The sequence below is a fragment of the Festucalex cinctus genome, chromosome 3 (genome assembly GCF_051991245.1).
Source record: "Festucalex cinctus isolate MCC-2025b chromosome 3, RoL_Fcin_1.0, whole genome shotgun sequence".
NCBI lineage: Eukaryota > Metazoa > Chordata > Actinopteri > Syngnathiformes > Syngnathidae > Festucalex > Festucalex cinctus.
The window spans coordinates 32302398-32330101 of NC_135413.1; the positions used below are offsets into that span (position 1 = coordinate 32302398).

Here is a 27704-nt window from a genome sequence, read left to right on the forward strand (position 1 = left end):
AACAAACTCAAATGAAAAATTCCAAAACTAATAATCCTGCATGAGAAAGAAAACAAATCATGTTCTGTTTAAACTTTCGATTTAATTTTCTTTACTTTTTTTTTTTTTTTTTTGTAGTGGGGGCATCTGCAATTCAATTCCACACAGCGGCAGAAACAATTCTTCAAACAGAACATCATACAAAACATTTTTGTCAAACATGGTGAAAATAATTCGACTCGAGGAAGTTGAACGGAGGAAACGAAAAAGGTTCACGTGTGCACGGAAAGCCGCTTGAGCATTTATTTATTCCACATCCTAGTTATGTTGTTTGTTTTTTTTACCTACTCGTACTAACCTTAACTGGATATGAAATATGCGGAAGAAATAAATGCTCATTCGACTTTTGTTTTTTTTTTTGTAACAGACAAGACACAAATGCGGGCGTCCATTTTTTGTTTTGAGGCTGACGTAAAAGTGTGAAGAAACGTGCAGGTGTACCTTGTCTTGTCTTTTTTTAATGCCCAACACGCACGCACGCTCGCTTGTCACCTGAGCGGAATGATTCACCTGCAGCACAATTTCACCCGTCAACAAATGGGAAAGAAACGTCCAAAAACTTTTCAACGGGCAATGAAAACGTCGTCTTGGTTTTTTTGTTGAAGGTCGACTTCTACGTATGAAAAAAATCACAAGAAGAAATATTATAAAGCACTTCCAAATCTATATACACATTGCATGTTCTTCTTTTAAAGTGACGGCTAGAATTCAAAAACAGTAGTCGGGTTTTTAGCAGCACATTCTCTCTTCTTAATAAATATAGAATAGAAATGTCACAGTCTGGACCAGCGCCCCCGAGTGGTTTGGAGGGCTGCTGATGAAGATGACGAGGATGATGATGATGATGCTCCACCACGATCCAGCACTGACAACTGTGTACAGCTCAAGAGATTCTTTCAAAATAAATCATTTAAAAAAAAAAGAAAAAGTCCAAAGAATCTAAAAGAGCATGCTTTGTCTTCGGCTCTTCCCGTTTCCTGAAAACAACAAAAAGGAAATCAATGTTGGCTCAAATTCAACCGCAAGCCAATTAAACATAAAGATTTAAGAAAAATAATAAATTCCCAAACTAGCGCACACAAAAGAAAGTAAGCAAATAATATGTAATTGAACATTTATCATTTGTCACAAGCTACAAATACAGGGATGACATATTTTGGAGGAGAAAAAAAAAAAAAAGAAAAAAAAAAGGGGTGGGGCTAAATAGAACAAAAGTACATTAATAAAAAAAAAACATGACTGTTAGCAGAAATAATAAAAAGGGGAATATTAAAAAAATAAATACATAAAATAATTAATAATAATAAAAATTTAAGCAAACTGTAATTTTAGCAAAAAAAAACAAAAAAAACAACCTTTCTTTATAAAGCGCTTTCAAACAGCCTCGTTTGCCAAGTAAAACTAGAGAGCAGCAACTGATTTAATGTCAAGTAGGTATAAAGTTTGTTAAATGTGATGTCATCATTGATTGCAAATGATTTTTGTTTCATTCTGTTTCTGGCATGCGCAACATTTGCGCCCATTTCCGGGTCAACCTCTGACTTTTTTATTTTTTTTTTCTATGGGGAATTTGCGCCCCCTTGTGGATGCATTTCCAGGAAGCAGGACATGTTTCTTATCCTGGTGGTCACTGCGGGGAGCCGTTTTGCGAAGCGGTGAGTGAGCGTCACCTGACTCCGGGTAGGAGGAGCTCCGGCAGCCGGGGTCTCTCTGCAGCTGGACCTCCTTCAACGTGAACACGGAGACGTCTGGCGGGAGAAACAAAACGCGCGCACGTTGTTCATGCAAAAGGAGCCGTCATTCGCCATTCGCCATTTTGTCGGGACTCACTCTCGGGCAAGGTGCGCGCGCGAGGCCCCAGGCTGCGGAAGTACGACTGCCTCATGGCCTCGTCCGCCGACATCCTCCTCTTCCACTCGTACTGCCGCCGGTCCAACACAAACAACAACATGTGAGGTCGAGCGCCACTTCATCCACGTTCCTTTTGCGGCCGGACTCACTTTGAGAAACGACATGAGCAGGTCGATGCCGTCCGTGTCCAACCTGCACGGCAGCAGAAGTAAGCGCAGGTGAGGTGAGTCCGTTTTTTGGGTTGGCCAAGGAAACACAAGTCAACTATTCCACAGGATTTCCTGACAGGAAGTGACACACAACGCACGCACGCACACACATCCCCCTCTGCAGCAAACAACACTCGTACGGCCTTGACCCTCACGTGACCCCCCCGGATTGACGCAACATATGCACCTTACAGTCAGTGGAAAACAGGGAGAAAAAATGGCAAAAGTGGTTTCTAAATATTGGGGAAAAAAATCATCTGTGCAGATCACCGGAAAAACTAAAACTAAAAAAACAAACAAACAAACAAACAAAAACTAACTGAAACTACATTTTTTTGTTTACAAAACTAACTAAAAAAAAAACAAAAAAACTAAAACTAAAACTAACTGAAGCTAAACTAAAACTAAGCATTTATTAAATAACTTAAAACAAATAAAAACTAACAGAACCACCCTGAAAACAAATTAAAATAAGCTAAATTAAAAAACAAAAAACAAAAAATGAAATCAAAACTCACTAAAATGAAAAGAAAAATTCCAAAATTATAACCCTGGTGAGTACTTCTACAAATGGGGTAAACAACACCTTTAAAAAAAAAAAAAAAAAAAAAAAAAAAAACTAATACTGAAACGAACTAAAACTAAGCATTTTTTAAATAACTAAAACAAATAAAAACTAATAAAGCCACCCTGAAAACTAATTAAAACTAACTCAATTAAAAAAAAAAAAAAAAAAAAAAAAAAAACTCAAAACGAAATAATAACTGAAATGAAAAATTTCAAAACTATAACAACCCTGGTGAGTACTTTTACAAATGGGGTAAACACAAAAAAAAATACTGAAACTAACTAAAACTAATCATTTATCAAATAACAAAAACGAATAAAAACTAACAAAACCACCCTGAAAACTAATTAAAAAACAAACAAAAAAACTGCCAAAAATGCCTTCATGAAGTGTGTTTAGCTTAATGCTAACAAACGATGCAAAACGCCATTGGACGTCGAGTGGAGCAAAACGTAGAATATGTGGCAATATATTCACACGGATATGTTTTTTTTTTTTTCTTTGACGAAAAATGAGGAATATTTACTGCAGCTTACTGAGCTAGCTTGTGATCATTTCCTAACCGTATTTTACTGCCCCCATGTGGCCAAGAAAGGCACATCCGAAGCAGCAGCAGCAGCAAAACGTTCTTCGGAGCAAAATATGCAGTTTCATACAAAATATGGCAACATTGGACAAGGATTCAAACAAGCCCGATCGGACTAAAAGCAACATTTTGTAAAAAAAAAAAAAATAAAACTGCTGCCAATCAAATGCAAACGATGTCACCTGGGCGCGTGGTTGATGAGCTGCTGGCTTTTGTACTTTGGGAACTTGTGCGACTTGAAGTCGTCCACGGACGAGATTCCCGGCCAGCTTTCCTCCGTCGGGGTCCCTGCAAAAGTTTGCTCACGTTTATTTGGCCGCTGAGATTCAATCATGCAAATATGTACATTCATCATCATCATCATCATCATTCTCACATTGGTTTGCATTTATTTTGCATCTCAAATAGGTTTCTGTAATTGTAAAGAAGAAAACATTCATTTCACATATTTGTATAAATTTGACTACAGTTGTTAGTTCATTGTAAAATGAATTATAATAAACTTAAAAAAAATGAAATTAATTAGTACTATTAAACTTATTTTACAAATGTTTTTATTTCTTTTGAACTCATTTGTCTCATCAAATACTGTGTAATTGTTTTTAAGAATTAAATACATAACTCTGTAAAATAAAAACTTACTCATAATAAAAATAATTCTTAAAAATGAAATATTTTTTTAGCAGACATATTTTACATATTACATATTTTTTTTAATTTCTTTTTTTTTCTTCCATTCATCCCACTAAATAATTCAATATTTTTTGTAAATAACAAAATACAAAAATAGCTACATTTAACAATTTTGCTTTTTTGTTTTTAATAATTGGCTAACCACCCGTAATTAAATTAATTATAAAAAAAATACATTTCTTAACAATTTTTCACTACTTGCATAACTGCTAGATAATTACTAATAATAAAAATAATTCTTAAAAATTAATTATTTTTTTAGCAAACATATTTAACTTAATTTTATTTCTTTTTATTTATCTATCCAACCCACTAACTAAAGATTTTGTTTTGAACTTAATAAAATACAAAAATAGTAAAATTTAACAATTTTTCTTTTGTTTTTAATAATTGGCTAAGCGCCCATAATTAAATTCATTACAAGAAAATAAATTAATTTATTAACAATTTTGGAAAACTTGCATAATTGCTAGCTAATTACTCATAATAAAAATCATTCTTAAAAATTAATTGCATTATTAGCATTTAGAGAACATATTTTTGAAATGTCTTTTTATTCATTCATACCTACAGATTTTTGTACATAATAAAATACAAAAATAGTTAAATTGAACAAACCGCCTGATAAATTTCTAGAGTTAGTCATTTTTCTTTTGATTCATTCATCTCATTAAAATTGCTTCATGATTTGACGACTGATTTTTTTTTTTTTTATTAGTAAACTCAACAACTTGACATATACATTGACAATGTGGTGCTGATTAAATAATTGGCTAATCAATCAAAAAGGACGTCATTATAACCAACATCATCAAACGTATGATTTCCTTCTCAACATACTTCATTTGGAAAATGCACTGCAAGCTCCAGTTTTCCCCGTGTCCGCTAGGGGGCAGCACTCGCTCCCTCCCTCCCTCACTCACTCACCCAGCAGCCTGAAGATGAGATGCAGCTCGTCCTCCACGGTGGAGCCCGGAAACAGCGGCCTGCCGGCGGCCATCTCGTAGAAGATGCAGCCGACGCCCCTGGACGCATCCACGCAAAAAAACAGCACACAAAATCAAGTGCATTATTAAAAGCATTTCATGACTAATAACAACAGCTGCCCACTCACCACATGTCGATCTGCGTGGAGTACTCGGAAGAACCCAGCAGCACGTCGGGGGGCCGATACCACAACGTCACCACCTCGTTGGAGTACGTTTTGGTCGGCACCGACTTGGCCCTGGCCAGACCTGCAAAAAAAAAGAAGAAGAAGATGATCCATTTAGATGGAGACGAATCAATTTTCCCGGCATGCAGGACAAGAAAGAAGCGTCCTCACCAAAATCGGCCAGTTTGAGTTCTCCCCTGTCGTTGATCAGCAGATTTTGCGGCTTCAAGTCCCGGTGAAGAACTTTCCGCCGGTGGCAGTAGGCCAAACCTCGCAGGATTTGGAAGAGGAAAATCTGGACAGAGGGAAAATAAACATAAAAACATTGTGAACTTGTACAATAAAACAGAATGAAACATTGGAGAGTTTAATTGCAAAATGTTCAGTCTAGTAAGTCTGCTAGCTTATTGCTAACATATAAACCAGCTGGAACGTCTTCAATTTGCAGGGACTGAGCTAAACCGTGAAAATGGGCAAAAATATTTCATATATATATGTACATATTTTTTAATCAGCAGAGATTTCTATGAATAAGCAGATTCAATAATGCAAAATTTCAGAGCTAGGCTAACGTAAATTGGCATCGATGTTACAGTATAGAGTAAACTAAAGGTGTCAGGCGATTAAAGTTTTTAATCGTATGATTTCAGTAGTTAACTCGTGATTAATCATAAATTTTATATCAGTTCTACATGTACAATAAAATGTATATATTTTTTCTGTTTCATACTCTTATTAACATAAATATAAAATATGCATTTCTTAGTCATTGATACATTAATTTCGTAATAATTCATAAATTTGAGTTAGAATGAAAAAATGCACTGTACTGTAAAAAACACGTGTGGTATTGATTTGTGTTTATGTCTTTTTTTTCTGCCACTAGATGGCATAATTGCATTTGTAAGACGGTGACGGCGCAGGCATTTTTTTTTTCATATTACGAGGTGTCTAATCTTTAACACGAAGGAACTTGCGAAATTGTGCACATTTTAAAAATGGTCAAATACAACTTAACCCTCGTCTCCACAAATATATGCATTTTTATGACATTTATTACTGCTCAATTTTGACGTGGACGTGTCTGGTGCATTGCGACTGGAATTCCTCCAGACGCTTTCCAAGTCAGGGGCGCTTTAATAAAAAAAAATAAATAAATAAAATAGTGGCGTTCAAGGAACTAATTTTGACACATACTGCAACATACAACACTACTCACAGACATGCCTATTATCGCTGCTCTGTGGGAGTCCAATCAGAATAATTCATTCATTAATCTCAACTTCACCATCAGCAAAAAATTTCTTTCGCTGCTTTTTGGAAGGTTGGCATAACAAAAACAAAAAAAAAAAAAAAAAAAAAGTGTCCCATCTTGCCACTGTGGACAGGCCACCAGCAGGGGTCACTCACACACACAAAATGTGTCTTGACAGTCGACAGTCACCTTGACATTGTGCATGCTCAGGATGTTGCCGCAGTCGTCCATGTACTGCTTGAGGTCTTTGTCCTACGGCACGGCGGGAGAAAAAGGCCGTCAGTGGAGTGAGCGCGTGCGTGTGCGCGAGTGCGTGCGCGTGCGCGTGCGAGTCGCCGCTCGCGCTCACCAGGTACTCGAAGACCAGCGTGAGCGACTTGTCGGTGTGCACGATGTCGTGCAGCGTCACGATGTTGGCGTGCTTCAGGTCCTTCAACAGCGACACTGACGGGGGAAAAAAAAAATCGACTTCTCAGGACGTGAGCAAAAAAAAAAAAAAAAAAACATTGAAAAGAAACGATTGTGTTTTCTTACAAAGAAACTCGCCTTCTCGTTTTTGTAATAACCAACATTGCTTCAAGCGTTCTCTTCACATCAATTTTGTTCAGTTAGCTTTCAAACGTGTTCAGTAACCCCGCAAAAAAAATGCTTGAAATATGTCAACGTGAATTCAAAAATTTTGGTTCGGCGAAAAACATGAAGTCGAGTCACATCAATTGTTGTTTCGAGGGAGGAAGTCAAAATCAAATGTTTGCTGGAATACCTTCTCGAATGGCCGTGCACGGCGCCCCCTCCTCGTGCTCCAACCTGATCTCCTTCAGAGCCACCAGGTTGTCCGTCAGCTTGCTCCGCCCCTTAAAGACTGTCGCATATGTGCCCTGGGGGGGGAGAGAGAAAAATAAAGTTTGAAAGAGGCTCTTATATGCAAATCCTTGACACCCGAGGGCAAACTTGACGTACTTCTCCCAGTTTGTCCAGTTTGATGTACGTCTCCAGCTTCCCGAAGCCGATCTCGGACTGCACGAGAGAAAGAAAGAAAAAAAAAAAAAAAAGACAGGTGGCGGTAATGAGCGAGCACGTCGTCCTTATTAGTGACAAACAGACGGACCGACGCCGTTCATTTTTGACAACAAACATTTTTGCTATAACTATAGTTAGTTTTAGATTGTTTTGGTTGTTCATTTGTTTGAAAAGCATTTAGGTTTTTATTTTATTTTTTTTGGGGGGTCTCACCAGCGATGCCCTGCGGGAACGTCGGCTGAGCGGCTGATCAAAGGTCGGGCTGCTCAACTGCAACTTCTGCAAATAGCCGTCGGGTATCCGGATGTCGGCGGGCAGCGAAAGACGCTTGTTCAGGTCCTGCACATGCGCGAGCGGAGACGCAAATTGCAGATAACGACATTAAGGTTGGGGAGGGGAAAAAAAACAACAAAAACAAACAGTAAGCCAAGAGAGCAAACACGCTGAGCAAATAATGACAGACAAGTGAAAGCAAATGAAGAGAAATTCAGAGCGGGAGTTGTTGTCGTCGAGCCTTGAGGAACTTCCGGGTCCAAAATGTTTCCCAGAGCAACAAAAACTGGATTCAACTGAATTCTATTCTGGTTTGTTACATAAAAGGCATCCACGCACTCGACGCTCTTCCCATCATGCATTTCCTCTCTTTGTTAGATTATTGTTAATCCAGCCTCTTGGCAGCAGATTTCAATCCGGTTGCTTGCTGGTGACAAAAGTTGCAACGCTTCAACACAATCCAGTCGGATTAAAGGGAACGACGACGGGATTACGAGCAGACGCTTGCTTGATTTTTTTTTAATATAAGATAAACTGTGTTCAGATAATAAAAAAATAAATAAAAATAGTTGGAGCAATTAAAAGTCTTGTAATGTCATCGTATGTGGGCTCGGCGTGGCCAATGCAGCATTCAATTCCTAATGACGCATTGCTGCCATCTAGATGGATCCGTTTGTCATTACGGCGGTTTACAAACGTCAAGTCAAAAGTCAAGTCAAGTCACCTTTATTGATATAGCACTTTCAAACAGATGTTGTTGGCAGATTGTTTTTTTCGGCATGGAAATAACACGTGCCGACTTGGCACCAGTGACTTCCATCACGTGACCTTTGAACCGTCCCCTCCGCCCTCCGCCCTGACCAATCATGCCCTTCTAATCCGCGGCAAGCAGGGGGCCCATCTGGAGCGTATTACAGTAATCCATGTGATGTAATTCCCGACAGCGCGATAACAGAAGGACACCTGACGGACGGCCAGCGGAGGGATTTCCTCATGCGGACGGACGGACGGACGGACGGACGGACGCATGTTGTCAAACAGTGGCGGGAACTTTTTAACTAGTGTTGTGAGTCTTAGTGGGAGACATTCTTTTTAGCTAGCGCTCGAGCTAGCTAGCTAAATCTCTATCTAGCTCGCTCTCTATCTAGCTAGCTCTCTATCTATCCATCCACCATCCATCCATCTTTCTGTCCATCCGTCCATCCATCCATCTCTCTATTCATCCATCCATCTATCTCTTTATCTATCATCCATCTCTCTTTCCATCAATCCATCTCTCTCTCATCCATCCATCCATCCATCCATCAAGTCCTCACATTTTCACAAGAAAATTAACAAATAAAGAGATATTTGACATATTATTCATTTCTTAATCTTGACTTGGTCAAGCCATTCAGATTTCAAACTGTCCATCATATTCAGGGCATGTAAAGAACTCCTAATCACTTTCGCAAAATTCACAAACAGATTTCCAAATGAAGAGATTTTTTTTTTCCATGTTTACATTGACCTTTCTACAATTCAATTCAATTCCATTTTCCAGTATCGGATTGCGCATCTCAACAATTCAATGAATTTCAAAGCATTTGGCTTCAGCATCAGTTTTTTTTGTTTGTTTTTTGTTTTCTGCAACTCGTTGGTGACTAACTGAAAAAAACGAGCTGTGCAGTCGACACTCAAGGAGACGGAACTGCGAGAATGGACATTACGTCTTAATCCTAGAAATCCCATAAAGAGAAACAAGTATAAGTGCATCGCAATAAATTAGAAGGTCAGCGAGAAGTCAATTTTTTTTTCCAGTTGTTTCATTTAAAAAATACTAAATACTAAAATACCAAATCCTAAAAACGGATTGGCAGAACAAGATGATGCTTGACCGTGTGCCGCATCTCGCTGACATATGCCAGTTGCACGTCCCTTCAATCCCATTAGGAGCCTTTAAGATGGATTGAATTGGCTTTGCAAGTAAACAAACACTCACTTGACTGGATGCACTTTCAAATCCGCAGCTGTAATCAAACGTGTCCATCGTTAAGTCCAATAAATCATCTTTTTGGGACTTTTAATGCCCACGCATGGCCAGTGAGCGAAGGAAGATTTTTTTTTTTTAACTGACATTTCATGTTGTTGTTGTTGTTGTTGTGAAGCCTGCATTTCACCGCACTAGCAACCAAATAAATCACAAGCCAGGCGAGTGATGTAACAGCAGCAGCATCACAATCTGCCACCAAAAGAGTGTGTGGGCGTGTGAAAGAGGGAAAGGGAGAGAAACGGAGGGAAAACTGTGATTTATTCTTATTTATTTTTTAAACAGACTTCAAAAGTCTGTTGTGCACGGCGGTAGGAGGAGTTAAGTGTGCGTCTGGTTGACCTCACGGAGGCCGCTAAGCAGCTTTTTGCGCCTACACTTTTGTTACGGCACCCGGCGTTAAATGCACACTTTATTGCATAACACCAAACAGGGGAGAAAAAAAAAAACTAAACATTTTTTTTTTTTAGTTAACACATTTTTAACTCATTCAAAGCCAAAAACGTATAAATCCGTTTTTAAATATTTTTACTTCACTCCCAAAATCATATTTATACGTTCCTTTTTTATTTTTATTTTATTTTTTTTATGTTAGAACATAGCAGCAGGTCAGCTTCTGACCTGAAGAGGTCTCTTATAGCAATGGTTGTTTTTGCAAAAAAAATGACCATCAAGTGGCAGCAGAGTATAAGAGATCTGAGAGTTGTGAATAATGACGAAATTTAGCTATATTCTTAAGCTAATTGCTACAAAACAGAAATAGATAAAAATGTACTTTTTTTTTTTTTTTCTGATGAAATAAGAGAATCTAATGGTTCTGTTAGTAGGTTCCATGTTTTTCTAGCAATAAAACACAATATTTTGCGGGCCTTGCAAAATCAGTCAAAATCCAGTAAAACATCCACTGCGAGTGAATGAGTTAATGACGATAAATAGCTCTGTATTGTAAAAAGAATATGAAGATATCATGAAAAAAATGTAAGAAAACCAAAATAAAAAAAGTTGTCTGACCTCTGCCGAGATGCGTCGGTTGCTTCTGTTCCTCAGGCAGACACCGGCGGGCGACTGCACCTCATCCGAGGACGTGCCGGACGCTTGGTCACTCTCCCCGTCCGAGCCCATCTTCAGGTTTTCGTGGACGATGTCTGCAACGGGGAAAGACCAGAAAGCAGCTTGAGACACAGAGGAAGGACGGAAGGATGGAAGGACGGAAGGACGGAAGGACTGGAGCACGGTTACTACACTTTGGGAATTTTTCTTTTGAGTTAGTTTTGTTTCTTAAATTTAGTTAGTTTTAATTAGTTGTTGGGGTGGTTCTGTTAGTTTTTATGAGTTTTAGTTATTTAAGAAATACTTTGTTTTAGTTTAGTTTTAGTTTCAGTATTTGTATTAGTTTTATTTATTTATTTATTTATTTTAATGTGTATTACTTGTGCGCATTATTTAAAAAAAAACACACCATGGAAGCGACATCAGGCAAAGGTGCTTTTCTATTGGCTGCTGCTCGATGACGTCACTTCTGTGTGACACACTTTCAAACGTCCTTATTCCAGTTAATATCAAAATAAATCGACTTAAAATCACATTTAAACTCATCCCCAAAGACTTATTATGCATTAAATGAATTACCAAAGACTAAAACGAAGGATATTTTGACTGTAATTATAGTCTTAGTTAATTTTGTTAACATAAAATGTAGTTTCAGTTAGTTTTCGGTTTTCAACTGCGAGTGGCATAAAACAGCAATGGCAGCCTCGCACCTATTGGAGGCGTGTGTCACCATAAATGGGGGGTTGACTGTGCGCAAACACAAGTCGAACAGGATTCTTCTTTTCCCCCCTCAAACGTATATGCACAAAGATTTATTTTTTTCCCAAGGGCAATGACATCAATTAGTGTCCGTTCTCACCGAGGCGACTGCCGTTGCGCGGCATCGCCGTCGCGACGGGGCCCAGGCCTCCGCCGATGGCGCTCTGAGGCCGTCGCAGCGGCGGCTTCTTGAAGGAGCCCGCGTACTGGTGCAGGAAGGAGTGGACGCTGTGGGCCGACGGAGGGCGACCGTTCTTCACGATGGGCTCTGCTGCGGGGGAAAAAAAAAAAACAAGCGGAAAACGTTTTCAAATGCAAACGTTTTTGTCCTCGGATGCTTTTAAGTGTCAAATATTTTCCCGGCTGCATTTGGGCAAATGAAGGATTTCGCAAGGCCACTGTGCAACAGTTTCCTTCATCCTCACACTCTGATGAGGCTCGTTAACTCATTTGCTCCCAAAAACGTATAAATACGTTTTGTTTTGTTTTTTGTTTTTTTTATTTTATATTTTTATGCTACTGAAGGCAACCTCTTAACTTGCAGAGAACAAGTGAAGCAATGGTAGCAATTGCAAAACGGCCAGCGAGTGGCAGCAGAGTATAAGAGATCAACCAGGGCCATGTTAAAAACAGGATGATTTCCCCACAATTCTAAACAGATTTGTGAATAATGATGAAATTTATCTAAATTCTAATGCTAATTGTTTCAAAACAGAAACAGATAGAAATATCCTTTTTTTTTTTCCCTGATGAAAGAAGACACTCTAATCTTTCTTTTGGTACATTCCATGTTTTTATAGCAAAAGAAAACAATATTCTGTGGGCCTAGTTTTAGTCAGGACAATCATTTAACCCCTGTATTTTTTTCTCAGATTATGTTGAACATTTTGGAAACTAAAACTATTTCGCATAAAATTGTCTCTCATCTATTTGATGAAAAACAACTTGACATATAATTACAGTATCAAGTGGCTACTATGGCTTCATGCTACGTGCTAGTGAAGTTAGCCAGCATTAGTTAGCGGTCGGATTAACATTATTGTTGGAACGTTATAGCCATCGTATTAATGCTACGTTCTAACTATAATTTACTTTTCCTGCCTGTCCCACGTGTTTGAGGATGTTGCGCTCGCTAGCGGCAGATTTGAAAGGGGGCGTGTCACCGCGTGTCACCGTGTGTCGTTTTTGTTGATGAACTAAAAAGTCCATGGATTTTAGTCCGGTTTTTATTAAAAAGGCAGACTGATTTTAGTCGCAGTTATTCTTTATTAATGAGGGTTTTAGTCCAGTGAAAAAAAGTGTGTTGATGAAATGATTTTTGTTTAGTTTTCGTTGACAAAAATTAACATTAGTACCCCCCAAAGTGAAAATGTCCACACTGGCTGTGTTGAACAATTTGGAGGACAATTTTATGTATACCGACTCCTTTACAATGTAGTAAATTGTCATTATTTCAGTGTTTTCCCATCATAAAAATGTAAGCGGTCATGTGAGATCAAGCATTGAGGGATGAGCAACGATTTAGCATCGGAAGCGCTGGCGTACGTGTCACATCGGCTTCATTGAAAAAAAAAACAAAAAAACGAGGCAGCCGCTAATGAACAAATGAACTCGTCACATTGATTCAAATCAAACCTCTGGCATCAGTCATGAATCTTTCAATCTCTCCGCGCATTTTCAGACTTAAATCAGACCCCATTAAGCCCGCGCGCTTCGGCCCGCTCTCCTTGGCATGATTCAGAGAAATGGCGTCACAATTTTGGTTGCACAGTTCAGGGAACCCCTGCAAAATCGCGGTTCAGCATTCGCACCCCCTGAAGACAAATGAATTTTGTTGTATGCGCCGTTTGCATGCTCCGTTTGGTCATGTGCCGTTCACAAGCTGCGCTGTGATTGGTTACCTGAGGCCTTTGTGATGTCATTTTCAGTCGACAGCAAGTTGCGAAATGTGTTTTTAAAAGGTACTAATTGTGCATGGAAAAATAATGAAAATATCACATTTATTATAGGCAAAATATTGTTTGACTGCCAAAAATGGCTAAATAAGTCAAGTATCCCTTTAAGTAGAAAATTGTTACTTGATAACACCATCTTGTGGATTTTCATCCTTGGCGGTTCCACTTGATAACGGCCACAGATTTGTGCGACGTATTAAAAATACAAACCCATCAAGATTCTTCCCTCAAAACAACTTCCTAGAATTCAAAATGGGAAAAAAATGTGCAGAAAAGAAAGCCTCCCTCCCCGTATGTTCTATTGCGTTTCCCCAATGCCACGGCTGCCTTATCGCTCGGCAGCTGCTGGCCCGAGTTATGACTGTTGCGTAATCGCATCAGGACCGCGGCGCTCTCGTTCCCTCAACCGCACAGTTGAGATCACATCTCATTCAGCCAACTCCGTTCCGTGTTCCTCTCCGGCCGGCTCCCTGGCTGCCGCACAGGCTGAAAACATCCCCTCGCACGCAAGCCCGAGGCTACGCTCGAAAAGGCAAACCTGATGGAAGGTTTTTGGGGAAGTGGACATAAAAGTAGGGGCAGGCGGTCGGAACAGAATGGCTGCAAGTTGCCGCGGGGACGTCATGGAAACGTTGCAAATTCCGCCGAAGCTCGTCGAGCATCGCGGCAACAATGTGGCGGCGGCGGTGGGCAGGCAGACTCCCTCAACATTTTGTGAATTCCAGCAAACAGGCTGCTGCTACTACTTCAAGGACACGGCCACGCCGCAAAAAACAAAATCGGAAACTACCGTATTTTCCGCACTATAAGGCGCACCTAAAAGCCTTCAATTTTTTTTTCAAAAGCTGAGCATGCGCCTTATATATGGATCAATATTGAGCCGCAACAGGTCTCGCTGTCAAGACGCTATCGGTGACCCCGCACGATCGGTGACGCGCATGCGCAGAAGATGCCGCCATCTTGGATCGCTAGCTAATACTAATACTTTACCTCAGAGAAAATAATAAAATTATTTATTATTATTCATTTTGGAGTTGTCAGAAAGCTGCTTTGTAATCTATGAATAAAGTTTGGCTGACCTATCTGACTGTTTTGTTGACATTCCCTTTAGCGCAGCACCATCTAATGGATGCATAACATAACCCCAGCCTCTACTTTAGCTACTTTATATGGAAAAAGTTTGAAAATATGTCATTCATTGAAGGTGCGCCTTACAGTGCGGAAAATACGGTAATAACCTAAATTTGCTTATTTTGCTTTGACAAGTTATTTTTTACTTAAAGGGATACTTCACTTATTTAGCCCATTATAGCAATAAAAAGGTCATATTTTGTCTATAATTATTTTGATACTTTCATTATTTTTCACGTACAATTAGTACCTTTAAAACACATTTTGCAACTTGCCGTCGACTGAAAATCTCAGGTAACCAATCACAGATCAACTGTTTTCTAGGTTTGGTCATGTGACATTCACAAGCTGAGCTGTGATTGGTTACCTGAGTCCTTGTGATGTCATTTCCAGGTGACAGCAAGTTGCAAAATGTGTTTTTCAACCGACGGCGACTCCCAAACAATTTGAGACGGAACGACGTCATAAAAGCAGGAAAATCTCTCTTTCTTTTTTTTTTTTTTTTCTTTTGTCAACTCACCAGCGTCCTTGAGGCCGTTCTCCTCCACGGTCATCTGTTCGGCCAGCTCCGAGAGCGACTCGTCGATGGTGTGGCTTCCTCGCAACGTCTGCGAGAGCCGCCGCCTGAAGCGCTTCATCTTCTCCATGGAGCTCTCGGGAAGAAGGGGGGGCCTGGCCCAACGACAAAAAAGGACAAAAGTCAGCATGTCACGGGAGATAAGAGCTTCTTGTATCGGTCCAGCGCAGGCCTTGACTTTTTCTCTGATAAAAACCACGGCGGTGTTGGAAATCACTTCCTAGCCAACTATATCGTCTCATACTGTAAAGCAGCCACATATTATTACTATGCTACAAAATGGCATTTATTATTTTTCTTTATTTACCGGAATTTTTCAGACTAAATGCGGCCCGAACCGTTGAATGTACCGGCACAAATGAGGTATAAAAAGATGCAGCTCGATCTGACTTGGTGGGGCATTATTTTTTTCAGAATTCTGAGTTACTATGGCGACGCAATTCCCAAAAAAACCCCACCAAAAAGTCCCATAGGAATGAACAGAGAAGGGGGGGAACAAGATCCACAAATCAAGCACCTCGGGATTGACCTGATTTCAACAGGAAGTGACTTGATTTCAACAGGAAGTGACCCGGAAGTGGCCTAAAATCAACAGGAAGTGACCTGATTTCAACAGGAAATGACTTGATTTCACTAGGACGTGACCCGGAAGTGACATGATTTCAACAGGAAGTGACCCGGAAGAGGCCTAAAATCAACAGGAAGTGACCTGATTTCAACAGGAAATGACTTGACTTCAATAGGACGTGACCCGGAAGTGACATGATTTCAACAGGAAGTGCCCCGGAAGTGACGTGATTTCAATAGGGAGTGGCCTGATTTCAACAGGAAGTGACCCGGAAGTGGCCTAAAATCAACAGGAAGTGACTTGATTTCAACAGGAAGTGATTTGGTTTCAACAGGATTTGGCAAACAGTGCATGGGGCTTGTCCACATGGGGGCAGCATAATACAGACATATGACCTCACACGAAGAAGACTTTTGCAACCGACTTCAATGACATTCGTCTTTTTTTTTCTTTCTTTTTTTTTTTTTTTTTAAAACAAAGGAATATATGCCACTCACTCAATCCCTAATACCTAATTATTACATTGGATTTTAGAGAACCTTTTACTCATCTACATCAAGTCAATCCATAATATAAAAATCCCGATACAGTTCATTAAGCAGTAAGAATGAGTAAATTGATTCCCAAGACAGCCTACGTGATGTCAAGTGTACCGGCTCCGGAAGAAATAAACGTCATCCGCCTGCAGCCACGTTTCACAACCAGCCGCCAAGAGTCAAAAGGGAGACCAAAGAGCGCGTTCAATGCCCCCATGATTGACTCGACAACAATGACGCGGGCCGAGCGGCGCCGTGGTGTTAAATTATGATGACTCGCATTACTCCACATTCCTCCTGCTGAGAAAACATGACGAGTCAGTGAGAGATTCTTTTGGCTGAAAAGGAAGAAGATCCTAAATATGGTGGGTCACATCCAGGGTTTTTATTGAGAGTTTTGGAATTTTTCATTTTATAGTTAGTTTTGATTTTGTTTTGACTATTGTTTTTTAAATGTAGTTAGTTTTATTTTATTAGTTTCCAGGGTGATTTTGTTAGTGTTAGGTATTTAATAAATGCTTTGTTTAGTTTTAGTTAGTTTCAGTATTAGTTTTAGTTTTGTTTTGAGGTTGTTTTTTTTAAACCCCATGGGAGTGACGTCATCTTTTGGTGCTTTTCTATTGGCTGCTGCTAGATGATGTCACTTCTGCGTGACACACTTTCAAACGTCCTTATTTCCGCTTAATATCAAAATAAATTGACGTAAAATCACATTTAAAATCATCCCCAAAGGCTCATGCATTAAATTAATGACCAAAGACTAAAACGAAGGACATTTTTGCTGTAATTAGTTAATTTTCGTTAGTTCTGTAAACTGTAAAATGTAGTTTCAGTTAGTTTTTGTTTTTTAAAAAGCATTTTCGTTTTTATTTTATTTCGTTAACGAAATTGTTTTCTGAACTTTAGTTCTAGTTTTTCCGCTAGTTTTAGTGAACTAAAACAACCTTGGTGGCATCACGTCAACTCCGCATCTTGCGTTGGACTTGAGGAGAAGCTTTGAAATAAATGTAAATGTACGAGTGAGCATGTGGAGACGTTTGGCAGCAAAGCGGAGATCCTCAAATTCACCGCGACAACAGATCCGAACACGCTGACGAGTAAATGCTGACATGGAAACGCGCAGCTGCTCTTCAACGCTGACTGACGAAATCGCGTACAACCTGACCTCTGTCTGACACCAGACGCGCACGATTGAAATCATGAATCAGAACCAACGACTTCATTCACAAGCCAAGCAAGGAAAGTGGATTCGGCGGCAGCAGCTTCTGTTTCTACGGCAACCGCGGAAAAAAACAAAAAAACATTCCCTTATTTGTGTACTTTCGGATTGCTCCAAAGTGATTCACGTATTGCTTTTTGTTACTTGAAGGTTACTTGCACACATCTCCGGTGAGCTTGCAGAGATTGTGCTCGCGTGTGTGCGCGCGCCAGCGACCACCGCGACACGCGTGTTGTGTAAAAAGAGGGTGAAGAGAGTGACACATGAGCGCCGTGGGCCATCGGAGAAGAAGACAGAGACTGTCAAACAAGATCACGCTCAAGCACGGGCATGCCATTTGATGGGGGGGGGGCAAAAAAGAAGTGCATTTCATTTCGCATAGGAAGCAAGAAACAACTGCAGCAAGGTAGAGACTATAATATAAAATTGGAACATCAAGAAGCTAAGACAAAACAAGCGGGTGTGTGGTGGTACCTCAACTTTGGAGTTTGATTCTTTCCGTGACCAAACGTAATGAAATTTCACTCACATTTTGGCTCGCAACAAAAACAAAAAAATGAACTGGAAACATGTTGGTTAGGGCACTCATAATTAAAATAGCTAGGTTGAGCGGGAACCATGTTTAGGGTGGATGGGAACAAAGTAGGGATGTAACGATAACAGCAATATCATGATATCGTGATATTAAAACTTTAAAAAATTATCGTCGTCATGTCACGGTATTAAAAGCAGCACATCTGTTAAAATAAATAAATAAATCGCATTGATTGCCATTTGTGCAGCTCTAGCACCCTCTGGTGGCTAGTTTTTTTTTTTTTAGTGCAGTTTAATTTTCACATGGCATGTTTTGGCCCTTCTATGTATCAAATCCACGCTAATGGTCTAACGAAGGCGCACGTAATATGCTTGTGAACCGAGTCAATGTGCTCAATGTGCATCAACATTTTTATGTATATTATATTTATATATAATATTTATATTTTTCTTGTTGTAATATATATACACAATATTGTGTTTTTTTAGTATGATCTCATATTATATATATATATATATATATATATATATATATATATATATATATATATATATATATTTTTTACAATATTGTGACTTTTTTTGTTGTTTTTGTATCACCAACCTCCCCACGATATCATGATAATTATCTTATCGTGACCTTCATATTGTATTGTGATGTTTGGATATCATTACATCCCTAGTACAAAGTAGGGCTCGAGATTTATATTTTTTTATTTATTTTTGGCCATCTAGCCCAGCCCTACTATAAATATTGATTGCTTGATGAATTGCAATATTCGTTCTATCGTCCAATTCTTATCGAGTCAGAAGACATTCTGAATCAATTCACCTTCGCATACATCGGGAAACATCGGACGTGGGCAAAAACAATTCTTTAAAAACGAGTGCAGGTCCTCTTTTGTGTATTTCTACTTCTTAACGAGATCAAAGTATTCATCAATTTTGGATTGAAAAATCAAGAATTGAAATTGCATCAGGAGGTTCTTGATGTTTTGATACGCAGCCTTATTTTGCAGCATTTTGGGCTTTCTATGGTTCCGTTTGGGTTCAAGGAATTCCCTCATATGAAAACCCTGACCTCAACCCCATCAAACACTAATTGGAACAAAGAAAACTTGTGACTGGCACTTCCAGCAGATTTAAGCCACTGTATGCGTTTTTGTTTTTTTTTCTTTTTTAGCTCGGATTCCATCTTCCATTGCTCCTAAATGTGTTTCTGGCTATCAAAAGGTTGCAACGATTGCAGAGAACGAGGCGAAAGCGGAATGTCAACTGGACCGTCACAACAGCTGCACGTCAGTCACTTGCGCCCGGCGACACCACGGCAACAGCGAAAAGCAAAAGCAAAAGCAAAAGCACGCAGGCTGTCGCGTCGGGATTCGGAACATCTCGCCACACCTGCAACATGCTCGGGAAGTTCACACACAACATTCCTTTTCAGACCTTTGGGGACTTGACTAACTTCAAAATCAATCAATCAATCAATCAGAATCTCTTTTTCTCTGGTCTCATTCAATCCGAAATGCCGATTTCCGTTCAATTGAACATGCGAGGTTCAAATCTGTCCCAAATGAGCAAGCGAAACCGAAGCACGGGCCCCGGAGCAACGTGTGCCCGCTGTCCCACGTTCCTGCCTGGGATTGAGCGTGGGGCCTTGGACAGCATGCTGGCTGGGCCGACGAGATCTGGGCCCCAAAGCCACTGGGTCTGGGCCAGAGGTGGCGACAGGGGGGGGGGGGAAAAAAAGCGTGGCGGAGGGGTCTGAGCGTGCGAGGGTTGGGGATTTGTTGCCGTGGCAACCTCTTTTTTTTCTTTCCATTTTTGAAAATGCAGAGTAGCTGGAGGCTGCATGCATACTGATTTCCATCTCCCGGCCTACCCGCATTCACTGTGACTTGTGCATTGTATTCCCGAAATCAGGGGGGGGCAGTCAGAGGGGGGGAAAGTCACTTTATGAGCTCATTATCATTCGTTTACATTCAACTTGATTGTTGCATCGTGGCCATTTGGCCAAAGAAGTCAATATAGCAAACTGTTATCTATTGGTTGACGCAATGACAGTAAATCATAAGCAGCCGGATGATTAAATGCTCATTGGTGACAATGAATATAAAAATTTATTCAAACAGAAAGAAAGCTTTTTGCACACAAAATGGATTTTGTTTATTTATAGTCATTATTATAATAAGTTGACTATTTACTATAAGTGGACCACTGTCAAAAAAAAAAAAAAGACTTAGTGACACACAATGCACATCTTTTGGTGTGCAGGAAAACTGCCTTCCCGGTTCAGATTTTGATGATCCACATACTCACCCCCCCCCCCCCAAAATGTAGCAACAATAACATGGCGTAATTGTGAACTCATTCATACCCAAAAAACTGTAAACACGGGCAAGTGCGCCAATTTTTGTTCCGCCACAGCCGCCGCCGTCCTGGCCACAGGTTTGCCGCCGTCTGGGCCACCCGCAGAAATAGAAAATGCAAGGTCATAAACCTCTCGCTGACCCTCTCTGAGGACGGTGTGAATCAGTGGTTGGCCAGTAAGGCCTTCTTCCTTCTTCTCTCAACACTGACCTCCATCTACAAGATACATTTGCATATTTGTTCCATGAAATGGAATTCAGTTTTTTTCCCAAAAGTCTATTTTTGTCATCTTATACTAGCTTTTCCATTTGGCCCCACTGCTCCCAGTATGCGTATGTGGAATCTACGAGTGTGACGATATATCGATATCGCAATAAATCGTGACACTTTGGTCTCCCGATAGATGATCGCTACGCCGACGCAAGTATCGCGATATTTGTCGTTAATATACAGCCACTATAACGGACTCCATTGTTCATGACTTATTGAGCAATTACTTGGCGGGCCACTAGGGGGAGCGCCTCATAAGAGTGGCGGGGAAATGGATGCAAGTCTTCAGGCGAAGAAGAATCATCAGCTTAGTTTTTTTTTTTTTTTTTTATATTTTTCTATATATTTATATACAGTATTACGTATTTACATTATATTATTTTTATTATAATATGAATTCTTCTTTTATTTATTTATTGATTATTATTTATTGATTTTATCATCATTTTATATTTATTTTTTAAATTATTATTATTACGATTACTATTATATTTCTATTTATATATTTTGTATTTATATTATACTATCATTCATATTATAATATGATTTTTTTTATTATTGTTTATTCATTATTTATTGCTATTTATTTATTTTATTATTATTTTATTTTTATTTATTTCTATTATTATTTTTATTATTATTTTCTCATTAGTTTTGTGTATTGTGGCTTTACTACCTGAGCAATATATCGATAATCACGTTATCGTCATATCGTGAGATAATCGCTATCGTGAGTATTGCACATCGTATCGTATCTTGTCGTGAAGTCGCCAGCCGTTCTCACCCCTAGTAGCAAACTGCACATATGAAGACGTTTCATTAATAAGCAGCATCTCTGGCGAATATAATTGACAGTATTTTGTTGTTTTGTCACTTTATATTAACTCTGAACCACTCCAGGTGATTTACATGTTTTGTATCGACAAACCCAAACAAAAGGCTTCTGGTGCTGCAACGCTGACACCGTCCGTCTACCTGCTTGTGGCACGGCAGCGAGCGAGCGTGACGCACGATTCGCGGGTGAGATCAGCGCGGCTCCTCTTAAAGAGCAGACTGTTCTCATTGGGGCCGCGACAATAAGGACATGAGTGGAGGAGGCTGGCAGAAAGGCCGCATTGTGCAACGGAAAGTAGAAGGAAGGACGAGTGTACACACACTGGGGGAGGTTGCAAGCATGCGTGGGGTGCCCCACTCTGCTGCCAGTCAACTTCGCGTTCCTTCCTGCGTTTGGGACGTTTGACCACAGGTGGCAAAATAGTTTGTTTATTTTTTTATGGTCTTTGCGCAGCCGTATCTCTCCAACACGAACATCCGACCGGGGACACGACAGGCATCGGCGGATTCGTCTCGACGAGACCTTTCCAACGACGCTCCACAACATTGCATTGCGGAGATAGAAAATATATACTGTGCTCTATAACAAGTAAATAAAAAACAAACAGACTTCTAAGAGAAAAAATAACTGTAAATGGAAAAAAATATATATCATAAAAAAATAAAAATATATATACTGTGCTGTATACTGCAGTAAGTAAATAAAAAATAAAACAAAACATACTTTAAATGGGAAAAAATGACTGTAAATGGGGAAAAAAACACACAAATGATGAATGGAAAAGCATTCATAATAAACTAAAAATCATAACAAAATGAAAAAACATATATAATAAATGTAAAAAAAATATATATTGTGCTGTATAACAAGTAAATTTTAAAAAATAGCATACTTTTAATGGAAAAAAATGATGTAAATGAAAAAAATGATGAATGAAAAAGCATTCATAATAAACTAAAAATCATACCAAAACAAAACAAAAAAAAAAAATAAATAAATGGAAAAAAATAAAATTAAATAAAAAAACAACAACATACTTTTAATGGAAAAAAACTGGTGTAAATGAAAAAAATAACATATATGGTGAATGAAGAAGCATTCATAATAAAGTAAAAATTATACCAGAACGGAAAAACATAATAAACAAAAAAATATAAATCATTAACGGAATTATTATTTTTAATTTTTTTTAATGAACGCGGATTTCCATTATTGTGGGTAGTTTTTGGAACGTAACACCTGCGATAAACGAGGGAACACTGTAATGTAATTAAGTCAAAACTAATTGAACCAATACTTTTGGAAAGGAATACCAATCATCGGGCAAAAGTACTGATCCACTACCTTTAATTATGTTTCTTCATACATATATTTCTATTAGTATTATTATTATTATTATTATTTTTTTTTTTATATTTCTTTTTCCAACCTCGTCACCTTTTTGGGCTGACGGACAGGTGTGCGCCGGACGCGCTTGAGCGCCGGACCGGACGCCAGGCCCGGCCCGGAGCCGTGACGCACGTCCACAAATCTCCCGGGTGAGGAGATTGGAGCGTCCGCTGCCACGGTAACGACCGCTTGAGTGGCAGGATCGCTCCGCGACCTGCTCAAACAGATCATTTCTGTGCGCTCTCTTTACTCAAATAACTCAAGTACCACTGTATTAGAATAATAATTACAAAAAGAAACTCAGTAAATGAGAACGTGTAAGCATACAACCTTCAAATATCTCAAAGTCCACAATCAGTTCTTTGTTTTTGAAAACTCGAGCTAAAAAACGGATGATTCACCCTGTTGGGAGTCGGCCACCTAATGACAAGAGCAGCGCTCACGTGTCACGCGAAGAGAGCTGACGAGTGGCACTCGGTCCAACGAGGACGCGAGCGAGACGCTGATATCACGAGGCGCAACTGGAGCTCGTCTCTTGTGCCCGCGACACATTGTCAGCTGGAGTGTGTGGGTGGGGGGGGGAAATGATGCAATTTCACTTCTTTGGTCCAAAAAAAATCAAAATCATATTATCTTCTACATATATTGTGTCGTTCATCTAACGAACTAACCCGTTGATAACGCAGTTGACGTTTACCAACGTACCAAAACGAGAATGACAAATGTAGCTTAACGCTAACATATAAAGGAAAATGTCATTTACATGCCCACAGTTAGCATTATCGATACGCCTACGCAAGTATCGCAATATTTGTAGTGAATATACAGCCACTATGACGGCTCCATTGTTCATGACTTATTGAGCAATTACTTGGCAGGCCACTAGGGGGAGCACCTCATAAGGAAGGAGCAGTACAGCAACTGAATTGCAGCATGAAATCATGATGCACAAATTGTTATATGCGCCTCATTTTAGTAAATGTTGTGAAACACGTGTTGGCTTGCCTCAGATTTTATTTTTCATTCTAATAATAATAATGAGTTCCCAACACATCAAATGATATGAGCAAGTGGAGAGAATTGCAAGCGAGAGATGCAGCAGACACATTTATTCAACTCTGAGCTACAGATGGCGTGTAAAAAATAAATAAATAAAAAATCTCTCATGATTGAGCGCTAATCTCTTACGCAAAGATTGCATAACGTTGCCGTAAAAAAAAAAAAAAAAAAAAAAAAGTGAGCGCACAATCATGTTTGTTTGCAAAAGACTTAAGCTTGCTTACTTAATGGCGCTGCTGGCATCACTAAAAAAATCTCCAAATTACACGGAGCACCATCTTTGATGCATGTCAGGAATTATTTGTCAGTTTACATGTTGTATGCCCAAATAAGGTCAATTAGATACTAATGGTCAGTCCACAGACTCCCAACGTGGTCGTTTTTGTCGCAGCCTTTCATATATTGCAGATCAACGCCGGCTGACCGCAAAGGCCGAATCGGAAACGGCCAAACTCGCCGTGGGGCTAATCGGCGAGGCGTGTGCTCGGTCGATCCGAGTCAAAATCAGCTGGCGAGCAGCGCCGTTCGCGAGACGTGCCCGCGCGCGTGCGGCTCCACCAGCAAACGCAGCGGGGCCTCGCTGCCTTTCATCACCGTTAAAAAGGGGACGACGATGCAGGCGGCCATCTTGTTAGGCTGGGTGATCGCTCCATTGCTTCCGATATCAAAACGCGAGCACAAACGCAGCTCGCTCGCTTTTGTCGTGATTCCCTACGTGACCTGCGTAACGTTTATATCGACGAGCTCTGCCTCAGGTGACGTTTTTATGCAGGAGCTGTTAGCCCAACTCAAAATCTAGTGGGTCCCCAACAAGTGGACTGAAACTCAAATTCAACAAACAATTTTTATTTATTTATTTTTTTCTTCTAGAGAGCTCAGAATTGTTCATTCGGCAGGCTTACCGATTCAACGTCTTATCATCATTGCTCTCTCTTTTTTTTCTTCTACTCTACTCTACTCTACTCTACTCTACTCTACTCTACTCTACTCTACTCTACTCTACTCTTGAATTCACCTAAAACCTAATACAAATCCCATCACCCTTCACCTTAACCAGATACTTCAGTCTCGCCAGAGTCGTGAGGTTCAGAGGCTCGGGAGACCAGAGGAATGGTCAAAGAATAGAAAGAAAAATCAAAGTGAAATCCAGCACCAACCAAACACCTCCTGCCATCCACATGGTTACAAAACCAGAGTCTTAACGCCGACCCCAGAAACCTCTAAATTCCAACAAATTAAGGAGCTCTCAAGAGACCAGAGGAAAAATTAAAGAGAGGAAGGAGGGAAGGATAGATGAAGCAGAGTGACATCCACAGACACCAGCACCCATTGAATCAACGAGCAGTGGGAGGGAGAGACGAATTCTGTTTGAATTTCGGTAGCTGCTGGTGTGATCGTGATCTTCATACCGCGATATCGTATCGAAATGTTTGGATATCGTTAACATTAGGGGTGTGAATTGCCTAGTACCTGACGATTCGATTCGTATCACGATTCACAGGTCACGATTCGATTCGATACCGATTAATCCCGATACGAATTTATAAGTCGATTGTTGCGATTTTTTTTCATTCAAATTTAGAAAATACTAATCAGTAAGCTTGTAGAGTGTAAGATTTATATGAAAATGTATTATTTATTTATCTGAAATTTCAGTCTTATAGAGGTTGTAATCTGTTTCATGTTTGAACAGCATTAAAATAAAATATTAAGGCTTAATGTTCCGTTCATAAAAAAAAAAAAATCGATTCTGCCGATTATTGAATCGATTCGAGAATCGCGCGATGTAGTATCGCGATATATCGCCGAATCGATTTTTTTAACACCCCTAATTAACATCCCGACTTAGTTCCTTGGCACCACGATTCCACAGATGTCATGATAGGTTCAAAAAAAAAAACATTCCAAAGAGCGAGTAAGCAATTCGACTCTCGAGTTGTGACTCGCGAATAATGTTTTCACGCCGACCATGAAAACGTGCGCGCAAACGCTCGAAGAGTGACGGGAAAAGGCGACATGAGCTCCCTCAGCTGTTTCAGACGCTCGCGCGGACGGATGACGAGTCCGAAATGCGGGTTATTAGCGTACGGCTCAATCAAAAACCAGATGACCCGATATGATTGCCCCCCCCCCCATAACCCGCGTCCAGACACTCCCAAATCCTGACCGAGAGACTCGTCAAGCATTTGTCTGAGCGGGAGGGAGGGGAAGCGTTTGTATTGACGGCTAACTATAGCGCGACGAGGCAGCTGAGCAGCACCGACAGACACGACAAGCTTCCGACAGCTGTCACGGCCGTCGGACGCTAGGGCCGCTCGATTATGCGAGAAATAATCATCCGAATTATTTTGTCAATAATTGAAATCACGATTATTCAAACGATTTTTTTTTTTTTTTGTACAAAGCAAGAAAATATTTATATTTAGATTCAAAAATATTAAGACCAATTTAAACAGTGATTCAAACATCACGATACGATATCAAGATATGAAGCTCACGATACGATAATTGCGAGGAGGTTGGCGATATTTAAAAAAGTAAGCATATTACGTCCCCCCCTTCATCGAACCATTGATGAGGATTTGAAATGTAGAAGGGCCAAAACATCCCGAATGAAAATGGAATTGCACTATAAAACTCACCACCAGAGGGTGCTAGAACTGCACGAATGCAAATCAACTTTCACAATCGACTTGAACAGATTAGTGTGTTCCTTTTAAATACCGTGAACATGACGACGACGATATTGTGGCAATTTTAATATCACGATATTACGATATTGCCCTTATCGTTACATTCCTTACAAATTTGTTGACAAATGTGTGTTTCCTGACCATTTGTTGATTCAAATGATTGAAAGTGAGCGGACATTCGTGTCTCTTTTTGGAACACTTGCATGGACGTCACAAAAAGTCCGAACTGATGACGGTGTGCTATATTCAAAAAGAAAAAAAAATAATAATAACATTGATATTTTACCTGTGCTGGACATTCAAAAGTCTTGCGAAGGTATTTAACTTCAGTCAAAAATACAAACAAAGTGGATTTTAGGTTGAACCGTAAAGGTCAGCACAAAGCTAAATATCCCCAACTTTTGGTGAGTGGTGGCGGCTATTTTCGAATTGGTGACGTGTGCGAATGTTTTGAGCGCCGGTTCCGGGAAAAACTTTGTCCGTATGGCGGCATACTGGACCGCACATAATCCGATCCGCGCCGGGGACTCGGGCGGCTGGCGGGGGGGTAATCAGCGCCGCGTGGCCACAGCTGTTTCGCAGCAGGTCAGGTTACGCGGTCTCGCCGCCGATGTCCCCCCCCCCCCCCTCCAAGGCCATCGCCACGGAAACGACCCCACGTCGAGACAGCACACGCCTCGAAACAAAACTCGCCGCGTCTCCTGCGGAGCGAAAGCCGACGCACCTTGCGCGCAAAAAAACACAAAGTGACATTCTCCACATTTTCCACCAGCGCAAGATATTGATTACCATCAATCAATTTTAGTCCCTTTTGATTGGCTATCAAGATTAGTCGACTCGTCACAACTACGTCAGCATTCAAACACGTCAACAATCAATTAGGAAGTCGATGCATCATCGTTTATTTACATCAGCACAACATTAATTAAAAAGATGAGAAAATTTTACGTGAAAAAGTTTTAGATCTGAAATGTTCAACATTATCTGCTAACAAAAAATATACAGGGGTAAAATGATTGTCTTGGCTAAAACTAGACTAAAATGTTGACAATTTTTGTTGACTAAAACTAGATGAGTAAAAAG

At 39.9% G+C, this 27704-nt stretch overlaps 1 protein-coding gene across 1 annotated transcript in view; it reads right to left on the reverse strand.

The window, feature by feature from the left end:
- Nucleotides 1-62: 62 nt before the first annotated feature.
- Nucleotides 63-27704, reverse strand: part of LOC144016493 (cyclin-dependent kinase 17-like) — a 29850-nt gene continuing 2208 nt past the window's right edge. Inside the window, exons 2-17 of the mRNA XM_077517696.1 lie at nt 15092-15243; nt 11586-11756; nt 10688-10821; nt 7588-7713; nt 7315-7371; nt 7118-7232; nt 6704-6798; nt 6544-6606; nt 5271-5394; nt 5061-5181; nt 4874-4971; nt 3436-3541; nt 2040-2082; nt 1870-1960; nt 1710-1787; nt 63-1016 (exon numbers count right to left, since the gene is read on the reverse strand). Of these exons, the coding sequence (XP_077373822.1) occupies nt 979-1016; nt 1710-1787; nt 1870-1960; nt 2040-2082; nt 3436-3541; nt 4874-4971; nt 5061-5181; nt 5271-5394; nt 6544-6606; nt 6704-6798; nt 7118-7232; nt 7315-7371; nt 7588-7713; nt 10688-10821; nt 11586-11756; nt 15092-15218 (1587 nt within the window). The 5' untranslated portion in view covers nt 15219-15243 and the 3' untranslated portion in view covers nt 63-978. The remainder of the gene's footprint in view (nt 1017-1709; nt 1788-1869; nt 1961-2039; nt 2083-3435; nt 3542-4873; nt 4972-5060; nt 5182-5270; nt 5395-6543; nt 6607-6703; nt 6799-7117; nt 7233-7314; nt 7372-7587; nt 7714-10687; nt 10822-11585; nt 11757-15091; nt 15244-27704) is intronic.